The 14,388-nt window shown below is 41.5% G+C and overlaps 1 protein-coding gene across 1 annotated transcript in view; it reads right to left on the bottom strand.

Moving 5' to 3' along the window:
- LOC123259244 (pleckstrin homology domain-containing family F member 1 homolog) overlaps positions 1-14,388 on the bottom strand; it is a 132,049-nt gene that overhangs the window by 14,743 nt on the left and 102,918 nt on the right. The window contains exon 6 of the mRNA XM_044719585.1: positions 10,465-10,571. Within this exon, the coding sequence (XP_044575520.1) occupies positions 10,465-10,571 (107 nt within the window). The remainder of the gene's footprint in view (positions 1-10,464; positions 10,572-14,388) is intronic.

Below are 14,388 nucleotides of genomic sequence, written 5' to 3'. Positions count from 1 at the left end.
TCGATTGTGCATGACGACGCGTCGCCACACCGTACACACTACTGCATATAGACTGTATATATATACCATCATATAGCGTGGCGACGCGTCATCACGGCATGCGTCGCCAAGCCAGAAATCGGTTTTACGTGCGACTATAGATGTTTCACATAAAAAATTACCTACTTAGATTATTAATAAATTATCTATGCGTCTGATTAAAAAATGGCTATGGATTTTTCGTCTCAGCATTTTATTTTTTATTACATGCAATAATGACGCCCGTTACTTCCGGAAAACTATATTATGAGAATCTCGCATTTTTTAGTTATTCATACTAAGTTGAAGCCGTGATTTAAAAAGTAATAAATTGCTTTACTTGTCGATACAGGCGCTATAGCCTGTAGTCTATATATAGAGTAATTTCCCATAAACACTATTATTGGATACATCCAAGCGTTTGGACATTGTGTCCAAATACTAGTAATACACGAAAGAGTATGCAACAAAACATTAATTATTCAGGAATAAAAGCCATATAAGTATCGTAAACTTAATAATATTTAACCCTTAATATATAGTTCTACAATACAATCATTTATCACTTTCTGCTATAAAAATAAATGATTTCCAAACAATCAGGAAGTAATTAGGTTCACTAAATTGTCAAAAGTTGAGTTGTTATCAGTTCTTCACGTGTTGCGTTAACATCCGCAATCGACAACACTAGAGGTGCTGCTACGGACGCGCCCTCTGATTCTCGGGACTCAGCTGCGCACCGGTTATTATTTTATTCTCCACGTGCTCCATTCCAGGAAATCTCTAATATAGATCGATCGGGTTCCATCCACGCTCGTAATTAATCTACATTGGCCAATCATTGACACTTACTCGGCTTGGTAACTCAGGTATTCGTTTAAGTTTTCATTCATCAATTTTGTATTAAATCATAATCTTTCTAATATCATACATATTCTAACCTTGAGCTGGCTTCCCTATGCCAGGTGTTATATCTTGTATTTGTAAATCTTTTACATTTCATTTCGACAATAATTAATATTTTATACTCTGCAGTCACAAGGAATTAAACTAATACTTATTATCGTTGCAATGGTCAACATGACTCATCATTTATAAATTTTCAATCAATACTTAATTAGTTATACCTGGCTGAGATGATATCATCACCAATCCATCCAGGTATGCCTATAATCTCATAGTCTTTTTCAATAATTATACTTGTGGCTACAAAGTCTTTCAGTATTCGTTTAAACTTCACACTCGGCTCATCGCGCGATTCATCACTCGGTTCATTATTTAATTCATCACTCGGTCCATCTTTTAGTTCATCGTTCGGTTCATCATTCGTTCAACTTTATTACCGCGTTATCAATGAAAGTTATGTGATAATAATTAAATACTTAAACTCTCGTAATTTAAATAATCATGAATAATAACTTATAAGTTCATGTAATTATATTCAATATCAACGCTCGTAAATTCTAGTATATTAACGCTTGTGTATAGTGCCACGCGGTAATAATAACTCATCAATGTACACACACACACACACACACACACACACACACACACACACACACACACACACACACTCACACATCTCGTGTCGGGCTTGCTGGGTCCCGCATCGGGCGCCTCCCCAGGTGGCGGATAGGGGAATGCCCGGCATATCTGCACGTCAGATGCGTCGGGTACCGAGGAAAGAGAATACTCGGGGTGGACCAAAACCTAGCAAAAGATGGTATGGAAATGTCAGAACAATTTCAAACATCGTCTACGGTGCAGAGGAGGGATACCTCAGTGCCGGCGAGGGAAGGCGTACAAACGGGCCTGAACTTGTCGTTATCAAGCGACCGTTTGAACAGTGGAGTAGACCCCATGGCTCTGCTGTCTAGCAATGCTAGCAATGCTACAGGGAGTACAGAAACAGCTCTGATGGAAGTAGACGCACAGCAAACAAACTTTCCTCCAATAAATGGAAGACCTGTTGCTCCCGTCAACACTCACACATGCCGAGGGAGGATAAACTCTCTACCGACTGTCACCGGTCAACAATCGCCAATGGAACGGCTCGGTAGCAAGATCGAAGAATTAGCTGAGTTCATAAAGGATAAACGAAATCTCCACCATGAACTCAGAAAAATAGTAGCGTCCATTGCCACGGCATATAAGTTGGCCAACAAACCAGCAACGAAGACGGCGAGAACCACGCAAACATCTCCGGATCTGAACAAAAAATCCCAGACGTTTTCGGTCACTCCTGAGAAAACACAGCATAGAGAAGAGAAAAACAAGAAGAGGCCGCTATCCACGCCCAGCCCTTCCTCGGAAATCGATAAGCCAGCACATAAGAAGACAGCCCGGGGTGATACCTGGACCAAAGTGACTCGGAAAAACAAGAAAAAGGAAGAACAGGAGCCAGTGGCTCAATCTGCTACAGCCCAAAACCAGCCAAGCAATGTTGGCTCCAAGAAACCGAGGAGGAAGAAGATAAAAACTAAAGCTGTGCTTGTCCAACCAGCTGAAGGGCGAACATACGCCGATCTCCTCAAGGAAATCAAAGCCAAGGTTAATCCGACAGAGACTGGAGTAGACATAAAGTCTATCAAACAAACGAAGCGAGGGGGCGTTCTTCTAGAAATAGGTCGCAAGACTGAAGACAATATCGCTTTCACGGCTGCGATAAAAACAGCAACTGCTAACATCGGTACAGTCAGAACGCTTACACCAAAAGCAACGATCGAGATCCTGGACTTGGATGCCATCACTACTGAGAACGACGTCCGCGAAGCACTCAAACGTGACTTCACCGACAGCCTGGAGATCAAACGGGTAAATTTGACAAAGCCTACTCGACGGGGCAACCCGGCAGCCTTCTGCGAGATAGACGAGGCTAGCGCGTTCAAAATCCTTGACAAGGCTCGTATAATGATCGGATGGGTCAACTGCCGCATTCGACCAGTTGTAAAAGTAACACGCTGCATCAGATGTCTCGGATACGGGCACGCGACGAACTCCTGCAAGGGGCCTGACAGAAGCAAGTGCTGCTTTAAATGCGGAGGAGAAAACCACAAAGCTGCAGACTGCGTTGAACAGCCAAAGTGCTTCCTCTGTACAGAGGAACAAGAAGCTCCAGATAGCTTATGTCATATTCCAGGCTCCGGGGCTTGTAAGGTATTCCGCACCGCACTTGCCGAAGCTACAAAAGGGCAGAAATGACACGCATACTTCAAGGAAACCTGAATAGATGTGCGTTGGCGCAAAATTTACTTCGCTAGCGAGTCTTTGAAGAGAGGATCGACGTTTGCTTTATCTGTGAGCAATATCTAAACCTCCAAGATAGAGCATGGTTCGCAGACAAAACTGGCACGGCGGCAATCTGGATTGCAAATACAAAGAACGTTACCACCATCAACAGCGGAAGTGGAGCAGGTTTTGTCCGGATTCAAACCCCCATAACCTACTTCATGAGCGTCTATCTCTCACCTAACGAAGGGATTAGTGTGTTCCGACAGAAACTGGCAAATATAGAGGATGTGATCACCAAGTTCGACGGCGAAGTTATCGTAGCTGGTGACTTCAATGCTAAATCGGCTGAATGGGGCGCTGATTTCTCCGACACTAGAGGCAACGAGGTCGCTGACGTCGTGGCTAGACTCGACCTCATAGTGCTAAATACTGGGAGCACCACGACTTTCAGAAGACCGGGGTACCAAGAGTCCATCCTCGACATTTCGTTGGCGACTCCAAAAATTGCCAACATGATTGAAAACTGGACAGTAACCGAAAAATACAGTGGCAGTGATCACCAGTTCGTGACATTTAACGTTGGATTGGCATCTGCTCCGGTACCACAACACGACCTTTCTAAGCGAAAGTGGAATGTCAGGAAGCTTGATCCAGAGGCACTGCGAGCTTCACTTGCACGGAGCTGGTCTACCCTTCAGAACAACCTGACTCCGGATACTTGCAGCGAGACAGAAAGGACAGTACTAAATACGATGAAGGAGATTTCCGCCGCATGTGACGCCTCTATGCCGCGGTTGAAAAACCGGAGTTTTCACAGGCCGCCGTACTGGTGGTCAACAGACATAGCGGAACTTCGCAAAATGTGCCCCCAACTACGTCGCCGCGCAACGAGAGCCGCCAAACGCTCCCCAAGCCAGGACTTGTATTCAAAAGAGTACAAGCAGGCCAAAAAGATGCTAAATCGAGCCATCAAAGCAAGTAAAGCAAAGTTGTGGAAAGAGATCTGCAACGATCTCGACAATGACATCTGGGGTAAAGCCTACCAAATTGTCGCCAAACGACTTGGAAAGGCTTCACCAGAGGCGCCGAAGTCTCCAGCCTTAATGGATAGCATCGTAGCGGAGCTTTTCCCCAAACACCCGCCGCGGGAGAAGAAACACTACACTAAAAACAACGAAGTAACGCCCTTCACAACTAAGGAACTACAAGACGCGGCCAAATCACTCAAAACAGGAAAGGCACCTGGACCTGATGGCATCCCGGCATCGGTGATCAAGATTATAGCCCTGGAATACCCAGACTTACTCCTGAACACCTACAACGCATGCTTGGCAACTGGCACCTTTTCCGCGGTCTGGAAACGGCAGAGATTGGTTCTCTTAGACAAAGGTAAGGGAACCCCCATAACACCTTCGTCGTTTAGACCACTCTGTATGCTAGACATTGCTGGAAAACTGCTCGAGAAGCTCATACAAGGGAAACTTCGCGACGACATCGACCGTGCTGGAGGTTTTGCCACCAACCAGCATGGCTTCCGGAAAGGTCATTCGACAGTCGGAGCGATCAAGAAAGTCATAAAGACAGCAACACAAGCATGGTCTGGTAGCCTCAAAGCTCGTAAAGTATGTCTTCTCCTCACGCTAGATGTCAAAAACGCATTTAACAGCGCAAATTGGGGAGACATTTTAGACGCTCTGGAGCACAAGTTTGACGCGGAGCCAGAAAATCTGGCACTAGTCGACAACTACCTTGACGATAGAAAGCTAATAGTGGAAACTACTGAAGGCCCACAAGAATACGCCATAACGGCTGGCATGCCGCAAGGCTCAATAATGGGGCCTGATCTATGGAACGCAGACTACGACGAGCTTCTTGAAATCCCGTTGCCAGAGCAAGTAGAGCTAACAGGCTTTGCAGACGACGTTGCAGCCACTATAGTGGCGGACAGCGTGGGAGAGGCCGAACAGCTAGTTCGGGAAACCATCGACACCGTCGAGACTTGGCTCGATAAGCATCACCTGAAACTCGCCAAACAGAAAACCGAGATGGTCGTTTTGACCCGTCAAAAATGGTTTCCAAAACCATTCGCTATGGACATGGGAGGAACAACGCTGACGTCAACAAGGGCCCTGCGGTATCTAGGGGTAATGATAGACGAGAAACTATCTTTCCGTGAACACCTCGACAGTGCATGCAAGAAAGCCAGCAAGACTGTGTCTAGCCTAGCACGAATTATGACCAACACCATGGGACCAAGAACAAAAAAGAGAAGAGTTCTTTTAGAAGCAGTCCACTCGGTACTGCTTTACGGAGCTGAGATATGGGCAGACATATTAAAGCAGAAGACCTACCGGCGAAAGATAGCAGCAGTACAGCGGCGAGGCGCTCTCAGGGTTGCCTGCACCTACCGCACAGTTTCCGAAGCGGCTGTATTGGTCATTGCAGGAGCCACGCCCATCGACCTATTAGCGTTCGAGAGAGTTAAACTCTATGACGCTAAAGATAGTGATGAAAATATGAAGGACGCAAGAACGAGGATAAAGGCGGAAACGCAGCAAGAGTGGCAGGACCGATGGACATCGGGAGAGACGGGCAGATGGACGGCGCGCCTGATCCCAAACATCAACGTCTGGCTCTCTCGGAAGCACGGGGATACGGACTTCTTCCTGACCCAGCTATTGACGGGACATGGGCAGTTCAATGCCTATCTTTTTAAGATGGGTTTGCACAGCACACCAACGTGCAAATACTGCCCGGATAAAATCGACGACGCCGAACACACATTCTTCGAGTGTGCTCGATGGAAGGACTACAGAAGAAGCACCGAAGAGATCATAGGCACCAGGCTCTCCCACTCAAGCCTGGTGACCTATATGATCAAACAAGAGGAAAACTGGTCAGCTATTGCAGTTTATGCACAGCACCTGCTGAAAGACAAAATCGCAGAAAGGGACCAGTAGCCAGGAGTAGGCGTCGTGAGACGCAGCACGACTGGATTGAAGTAATGCTAACGCGGTTCCAATCCAGTCCTCCCCGTACCATCTAGGGGAGAGGGGAAGAGGAATGTTTTTTTTAGTGGGTAAAAATCTCCACACTACCGACTATCGATATCTGCCGGAAGATGGGCGGCAGAGTTAACGATACCGGTGTCTTTTGAAGATCTTTTTTCGTACCTCTTTACAAAAAAAAAAAAAAAAAAACACACACACACATACACTCCGTGTCGGGAAATGCTCGTCAGTAATGTCAGGTACCGAGGAAATAAAATACTCGGAGTGGACCAAAACCTAGCAAACAACGATGTGGAAATGTCACAGAACTTTCAAAAATCGTTTACAGTACAGGGGATAGATACCTTAGTGCCGGCGAGGGAAGGCGTGCAAACGGGCCTGACACGTCAAAAATGATTCTCGAAGCAATTCGCTGTGGACATAAGAGGAACACCACTGACGTCAACAAGGGCCCTGCGCTTTCTAGAGGTAATGATAGACGAGAAATTATCTTTCCGCAAACGCCTTGACAGTGCATGCAGGAAAGCCAGCAAGACGGTGTCTAGCCTAACAAGAATCATGACCAACACTGCGGGACCAAGAACAAAAAAGAGGAGTGTTCTTCTGAAAGCAGTCCATTCAGCACTGCTTTATGGAGCGGAGATATGGGCAGACATATTAAAGCAGAAGACCTACCGGCGAAAGATGGTGGCAGTGCAGCGGCGAGGCGCTCTTAGGGTTGCCTGTGCCTACCGCACGGTTTCCGAAACGGCTGTATTGGTCATTGCGGGAGCTGCGCCCATCGACCTACTAGCGTTCGAGAGAGCAAAACTCTATGGCGCTAAAATCACTGGCGAAAACATGAAGGAGGCGAGAGCGAGGATAAAGGCAGAAACGCAGCAAGAGTGGCAGGACCGATGAACATCAGGGAAGACGGGCAGATGGACAGCGCGCCTGATCCCAAACATCAACGTCTGGCTCTCTCGGAAGCACGGGGATACGGACTACTTCCTCACCCAGCTATTGACAGGACACGGACTATTCAACGCCTATCTTTTTAAGATGGAACTGCACCCCACGACAACGTACAAATACTGCCCGGATCAAATAGACGACGCTGAACACACGTTCTTCGAGTGTACGGTGGAAGGACTACAAAGCAGCACCGAAGAAACTATTGGCACCACGCTTTTCCATGAGAGCTTGGTAATCTGCATGCTCAAAAAAGAAGATAATTGGTCAGCTGTCGCAGTCTACGCGCAGCGCCTTTTGAATGAAAAAACCGCAGAAAGAGACCAGTAACCAGGAGTAAGCGTCGTGAGACGCAACACGGACTCGATTGAAGTAATGCTAACGTGGTTCCGATCCATTCTTCCTCATAACATCCATGGGGAAAGGAGAGAGGAGGTTTTTTAGTCAGTATTGACATCTGAGTCTGACATACCCAGGTCGAACATCTGGTCCTGGCATACGTATATGTATTTTTCCTAACCTCTATATGAAAAAAAAAAAAAAAAAAGAAAAAAAAACACACATACACACACGGACATCATCGCGGAAACTTCCTAAGACCTCAAAACGTCAACATCTGTTGGAAACTCGATTTTCGAAAAACGGGGAAAATCCAATGACGTCCTAACTTGTGAAAATTTTCAATTTTCTTAGCGGGAAGTGAAAAAATCTGGAACCGGACTTTTCATTATGTACGAGTATAAAACGCTCGAGAAATTGCCTATTCCGAAATCTAGTGGTTGTTGAAAGCATAAATTTTTGAAAAGTTTTAATTTCGACATGTTCCGATCGAATCAATCGTATATGATAGAGCTTGCACCATTCGACGCAGTTTTTAAACACAAAAAGATTATTCATTACTCACCAAACGATTTGATGTAAAATTTTGAAGTTAAGTGGAAAAAACACTTTTTCAAAATTTTAAATGATTAAATATCTTACGAACGAATTGACCGATTTGGGCGAGATTGGCGGCTTTCATCGCAGTTTTTTGAGTATTTTCCATACAACAATTCAACCTGAGGTTCTAGTTTAAATTAAAACGTCGGATTTGGACTTGTAAACCAGTGCACTCGGTGGTCGGCAAGGCAAAATGTATACGAGGACAAGTTATCTGGCCGCGCTGTGTTGCTTCAGCAAACTCTGTTTTAGCGCACGAGCTATAGTTCGGGACCGAGTGGAGATGGTAGGAGAGTACTTCGGAAAGAGCATAAGTGGACTTGCTCTCTTCTGTCTTCGGCAGCCAAACGAGTCGGTTGACTCGGAGACATCGCTGCAAGTACGCACAACACCTGGGAAGCATCGGCGATAGTTGAGCGAGTAGGATGGTTTCCATCCTTATTGGAAAACGAAAGACCCAGGCCAGGTTCTGTTGGAATGGCCTGTGAGGCGTTCCCTGCTTGACCAGGAGGCTAAAACGCCGATGCTGTACTACTTCGTGGATTCTGTCAACTCTAACTACAGGAATTCTGTACCAGTGTCCATTCACCGTTAAGTTTTTCACCCAGCGGTCCGCAGGCATATCATCGAGTACGTTCTCTTATTAGTGAGATTTATATACTCTTCTAAAAAGTTGATGGTCGGATGTCGTATCGTTTTACGTCACTTCTGTGACTATGTTATTCGATTTTTGATTGGTCGACTGAGATAGTAGCGGGATATTTGAAAGAATGAAGGCAAGCGAAGCGAGCATGTTATGTCTAGTTTACTAAATGAATGAATTATAATTGTACAGTCAGTGAATTTTTAATATCGAGTCTTTGAAATGTTGAGTTATTATTTGCCTAATTTAATTTTGAGGGTTATTGTGGAGTTTTGCAGTTAATTAGATTAATTGTAAAGTATACTCGTTGTTTGTGTGGGGTGAATAAACCAGTTATTAAATAAAGCCTATCACTTGTCCCTGCAGTTCACCTCTCTCACTCTCAATATATTCCCTTGTGACCAGGGAAGATATATTCTCACGCCCTGGTCGATCTAGCTTGGTAAGGAACTCAGCACCAAGAGGCTGAGTCTCCAACATCTTTATTTACTCTTGGTGGCGCCGTTATGGTGCCAAGTGTTAGGTGGAGTCGTCCCCAGGAGGACACCGACCTGGCCGAGGATCCCCCTTATACAATACGGTTTTCTTAAGACTGCTCTTAAGTTCAATAGCTGCTAGCGTCAAATTGTACCTATGGGTCTTGCTGCAGATAGTTATGACAGATAAAAATTTTCAATCTAATACAAGCCTTCCACAAGAATGTGACTCTGTCATATCACAATAAACCATATGTTTCTGTCACTCAATCCCTTCTTAAGCCATACCTAAGAATCTGCAGTAAGCTTCTTGCGTAGGAATATCGGCAAGTCATACACAATTCTTGAGTCGGTTCCTTCTTACACTATCTTTCGCAAAACACATACGTAGATGGAGACGCTAGAAACTACAGGTTTTGCACAAGCTCTTGCGCAAGAATCTTACTCAAAGACTACTTACTCAAATCTTACTATTCAGGGATAGTAGTTATTCTATTGCATCAAAAACAATTCGATAAGAAATTTCGAAGTTATGTAAAAAAAAAAAAATACTTTTTTCGAAATTTTTTGGTAACGATTTCTCTCCAACGCATTAATCGATTTTGATGCGGTTTGCAGCAATCAACGTTGATTTTTGAGTTTGAAATCTAATAAAATTTTGGAATCGATTGTTAACATCAGTTTGAAGTTAATCCAAAAAAACATTTTTTTTTTATTTTATTTTTGCGATTTCTTGAAATCTACTAAGAAATTCGATGAAAACTCGATTTTCGACTACCGGAGTGAAACCAATAATTTCCCGATTTTTTGAAAATCATTGATTTTCATAGCAGGAAGTTAAAAAGATTGTTAACATTTTAAAATGAGCGTGAGTAAAATGCTTTTATCGGAAGTTTTGATGGTTAAAAATGCAATATAGACCACTTTTACTCTAAATTGTCTATCGGGATTGTCTACGACACTTAATTATGGAATAATTGATTTTAAACAAGTTAGTAGTAAGCATCTTTCGTTCGTCGAAGTGGTGGATCCATTTTAACTTTGTTTGTTTAAGTGCATGCAATTTGTCATATTTATTTTCAAGAAGTCACGGATAGTCAAAAATTTTTTTGCTTTCATACAAATTAATCGTGATATCCAATAAAAATTCGAACGCTACATAATAAAATATTATAATATCGATGTGAATAGTTACCCGTCGATTCAAAACCGTAAATTGTGTTTTATTGCAATGCATGCAAATAGTTGCTTCATTATCTGGAACCCATACCGCAGCATGTACTTCAACTGGCTTCTTTCCACCTGAAGAAAAAAAAAAGTGGTCAAATTTCGACTGTTATCATACTATTTATATATTTATAATTGGAAGTGTTGAAAATATATAAAGCTAGCAACCAATACATTCAATTTGCTGAATTAAATGAAACTCATCCGTTTCTTATAAAAAGATTGATATCCTCTACTTTGGTCAAGAATTCTCTCACAGCAACCAACCCAAAACTCTGTCAGATAAACAATGAATCTCAATATCATCGAAACCAACTCACGATTTACGTAGATCTTACTACCAGTGGACCATCGCAATCCTTGAACTGAAGAAAAAGTGTTGGTTTACGGCACATGATTGACCACCCAGGCTAATACTCGGCCAAAGAGATTATGGAAGCAATAAAAGATCTGAGAAAAATACTGTCATTTAAATGAAATTTGACTACTATGAACCATAAAACTGCCATATTAATGAAATTTTACGAAAAGTCTGATCTTGATGATGTACCTCTAAACGATATTAAAGCCATCACAGAAGTATATCCTTATATCATTTTTATGCATAGAATACCTGTTTAAGGAGGTCCTTTCGCCATCAATGTTAAATAAAAAATATTAGATTATGCATAAAATTAATTTTTATCTAATAGTTAAAGTCCTTATGTATCTACTAGTGAAGTTGAATTTATTCTTCACCGTGTAAATTTTTGAAAAAAAAATTTCTAAAAATGTTAGTATTTTTTCCGAGTCTTACGAGAAAGTCAGACCTTAACAACTTTCTCGAATTATGGCATTAACCACCGATTAGATGGAGTAAAAAAAACTCAAAATAAGGTTCTCGAAATATTCAGATTTCATTTTTTGCAATAAAATATATAGGTTGCCGTGGAATTTATGGAGAAATTATAATTATAAAATCACAGAAAATTTTAAAGTAACCTACATTTAAATGGCGCCAGAACATTTAGCAACGTTGTGTAGCGCGCGAGCTTCAGACCATTCAACAGTGCGGCCAGATCGTGGGATTTTTTTATTCCCACTTTGTACCGCTTTTTAATGTAGTCAAATGAGAGTGTCCTACAAAGTGGGGGTAAAAAAATCGCACGATCTGACCGCACTGCCCTCCAATAAATTCAAACTAAACTTTAACGCGCTTATGTTTTTCATACATACTTATTAGTTAATTTATTGTTAATAAATTTTCATATTTTATAATTGAAAAATAAAACAATAATTAAAAAATACAAGCATTCCTGCCATGAGACATTAGAATGTTATGGTTTTATGACTAAACATTATTAATTAATTTATTTATTTACACTGACTGCAAAAATTAAATATGGTTAAGGTTATATTGTGCAAATGAAAATGTAAACAACCGAAATAAAGCGTTGCCAAATCACGGACAGGTTACTAACAGCTGATTTACAAGAGTCAAATTAATTTTTGTATTTAACTATTTTTTTTTTCATTTTCAAAATTTCAACGATTAATGTTTCATATACTATTTATTTTTTAATTTTAGGAATTTTTATGGGTTTTTTATTCCAATTTATCGAATATTGAGTACTACAGTTGTTGTGACTCAACTGGAGCGAAAGAACTTCCTTAACAACAGTAACTTGAGTAAATAATGGAAAAGGCTAATATCTAGGTTTTCTTGGCAACAACAAAAAGACCCGCTGGTTACTTCAATATTATACAGATCCTTATATTTTTTGGACAAATCTAATATCTAGCATTGAGAGAGCTAACTAACTTTCTCAGAGCCAACGAGAATTCAGAAGAACACTTTCGACAACTATGGCAATCAAATAAATCTTACAGACAGTAAAGATCCCGTGATCAGGGAATCATACCATGCATAACGTATGTATTTTTGGCACATTTTATGCCTATAACGCCTTCAATTCCATGATAGTGGAGAATTTTATCAAAACTCAAAAGGATAAATTCGATTTTTTTCGACAACGAGACCTCGATTACGAGAAAAAAATTTTGTCTAATCATACATAGTGAGATATGATCATACGTAGAGTATATGGGTCATTCTATACGACACCACGAAATTTGAAAAATCACATTTTTGTATTTAGCTGAATTTTCGAAATTTTTTCGTATTTGTAGTATCGCGTTATTAACTCATTATTATCCCACGGGTATGGAGTCATATTTTCGTCTTGAAGTCGATTTTTTGAAGAAAATTATGAAAAAATTGAATTTTTAAACGAACAATTGTTAAACGAACAAATTATCAATATACATATCAAATTAAAAGTATCAAGATATATCTTGAAAAATCATTTTTTTTATTTTATTCTTGAAAAACTGATTTGATACGTTATGTATTTCATAGAGTCCTCATTGTCTCTGTGACAGCAACACAACAGACGGGAACTTCAAGGTGCACTGGGATCACTAAAATTGAGCAGCATTGAGCATGGTTAGCAGTTAGATGGGTGATCATTGGTGTTATAGTCGTGTAATCATCTGTAATAAATTTTTTTCTCGGCTTCGCCTCGGACAACAATTAAATGTGATCTGAGACATTTCTTACTTTACTTCCCCAGGTGTGTAATATACTATTACTATATACTTTCATGTAGGCCGCAAGAGAGTGCTAAACAGACAGTCTGATAAGTGATAACCTTCCTCAGTGCATTTTACATGGGGATCAAATAAACAAACCAATATATTCAATTGGCATTTGTTGTTACTGGTCCAGACTGAATTACCGACATCAGACCGTACTACATGTTCTTAAGAACTTTTTGATAGATTAAGTTACAACACTTTAAGAGACTAGCAAGCATCACTCATTCACTACAAATTAGTAATCATGTGTACAGCCAGCGGTTCACGTGTCACTGGTATTTATAAGAGCTAGTGGTCACTTCATGACAACGTAGTGGTCTATAAATAAATACACTGAGTAGCTATACAGATGAGCTTTCAGTGTATTTGGGACAAAACCACAAATTTACTGCATTATAAGCAGAAGCAATTTCAGTTAAAATCTGAAAGAAAAAGAAAAAATTTAAAAGAAGGTCGTTTTTTTGGAGCACAGCCTTATAAAAAAGAAAAAAATTTGTTCAGGTAAATTGTCTATGGATCAACTTGACTGAGTAGAGTTTTAGCATACTGCGACTAACTACTAGCACACGCAGTTTATGACTGAGCATTACTAATTTATTGAGTATCGATTTTGTATAAAACCAAGAAATAGTCCAGTCTATATGTTCTATACCGGAATATATGACGTGCACTAGACTCTCTTCTTTAATCTATGATTTGAGATACCTCCAGAGGAACACCAACCCCTAGGATCGTCAACAGGAGTTTGAAGCCATATCTAAAAGACAAGCGATGTAACTGGTGGAAAATAAGAGGAAAAAGACGAAGAAGAAACAACTGGAGGAAGGAGCAGTGGACCAGGCTGTGAGTTCAGCGCCGGCAGGACCCGGGACAGGGACTACGGGACCAGGACCAGGAACGAAACGGACCATAGCATTAATCCAGGTAAGTCCTAATCTTCTGGTGAAATTCTGAAGGCTTTGCGCTCGGGACTTCATCCAGAGGAATTGGGCTTGGTTAAGGCCGTGAGGACTGCCAGAAAAGGTGGTCTTCTTATCGAGTTCGAGGGATCTGTAAAAGATCACACGAGACTCGGTAAAAAGATCACTGAGGTAACCAGAGAAAGCGTAGAAGTGCGCTATCTCGTCCCTACTGCAACGGTGGTAATAGACGGGCTGGTCACCGCTACGACGGTTGAAGAGGTTAAGGAGGCCCTGAAAAAAGCCACCGATAAGGCTGCGGACGGACTCTACGTGTCTATCACAAAACCCAATAA

This window comes from Cotesia glomerata, linkage group LG2 (assembly GCF_020080835.1).
Source record: "Cotesia glomerata isolate CgM1 linkage group LG2, MPM_Cglom_v2.3, whole genome shotgun sequence".
Taxonomy (NCBI): Eukaryota; Metazoa; Arthropoda; class Insecta; order Hymenoptera; family Braconidae; genus Cotesia; species Cotesia glomerata.
The sequence above is the reverse complement of the archived record's forward strand: the minus strand, read 5'-3'. Positions and strand labels throughout refer to the sequence as shown.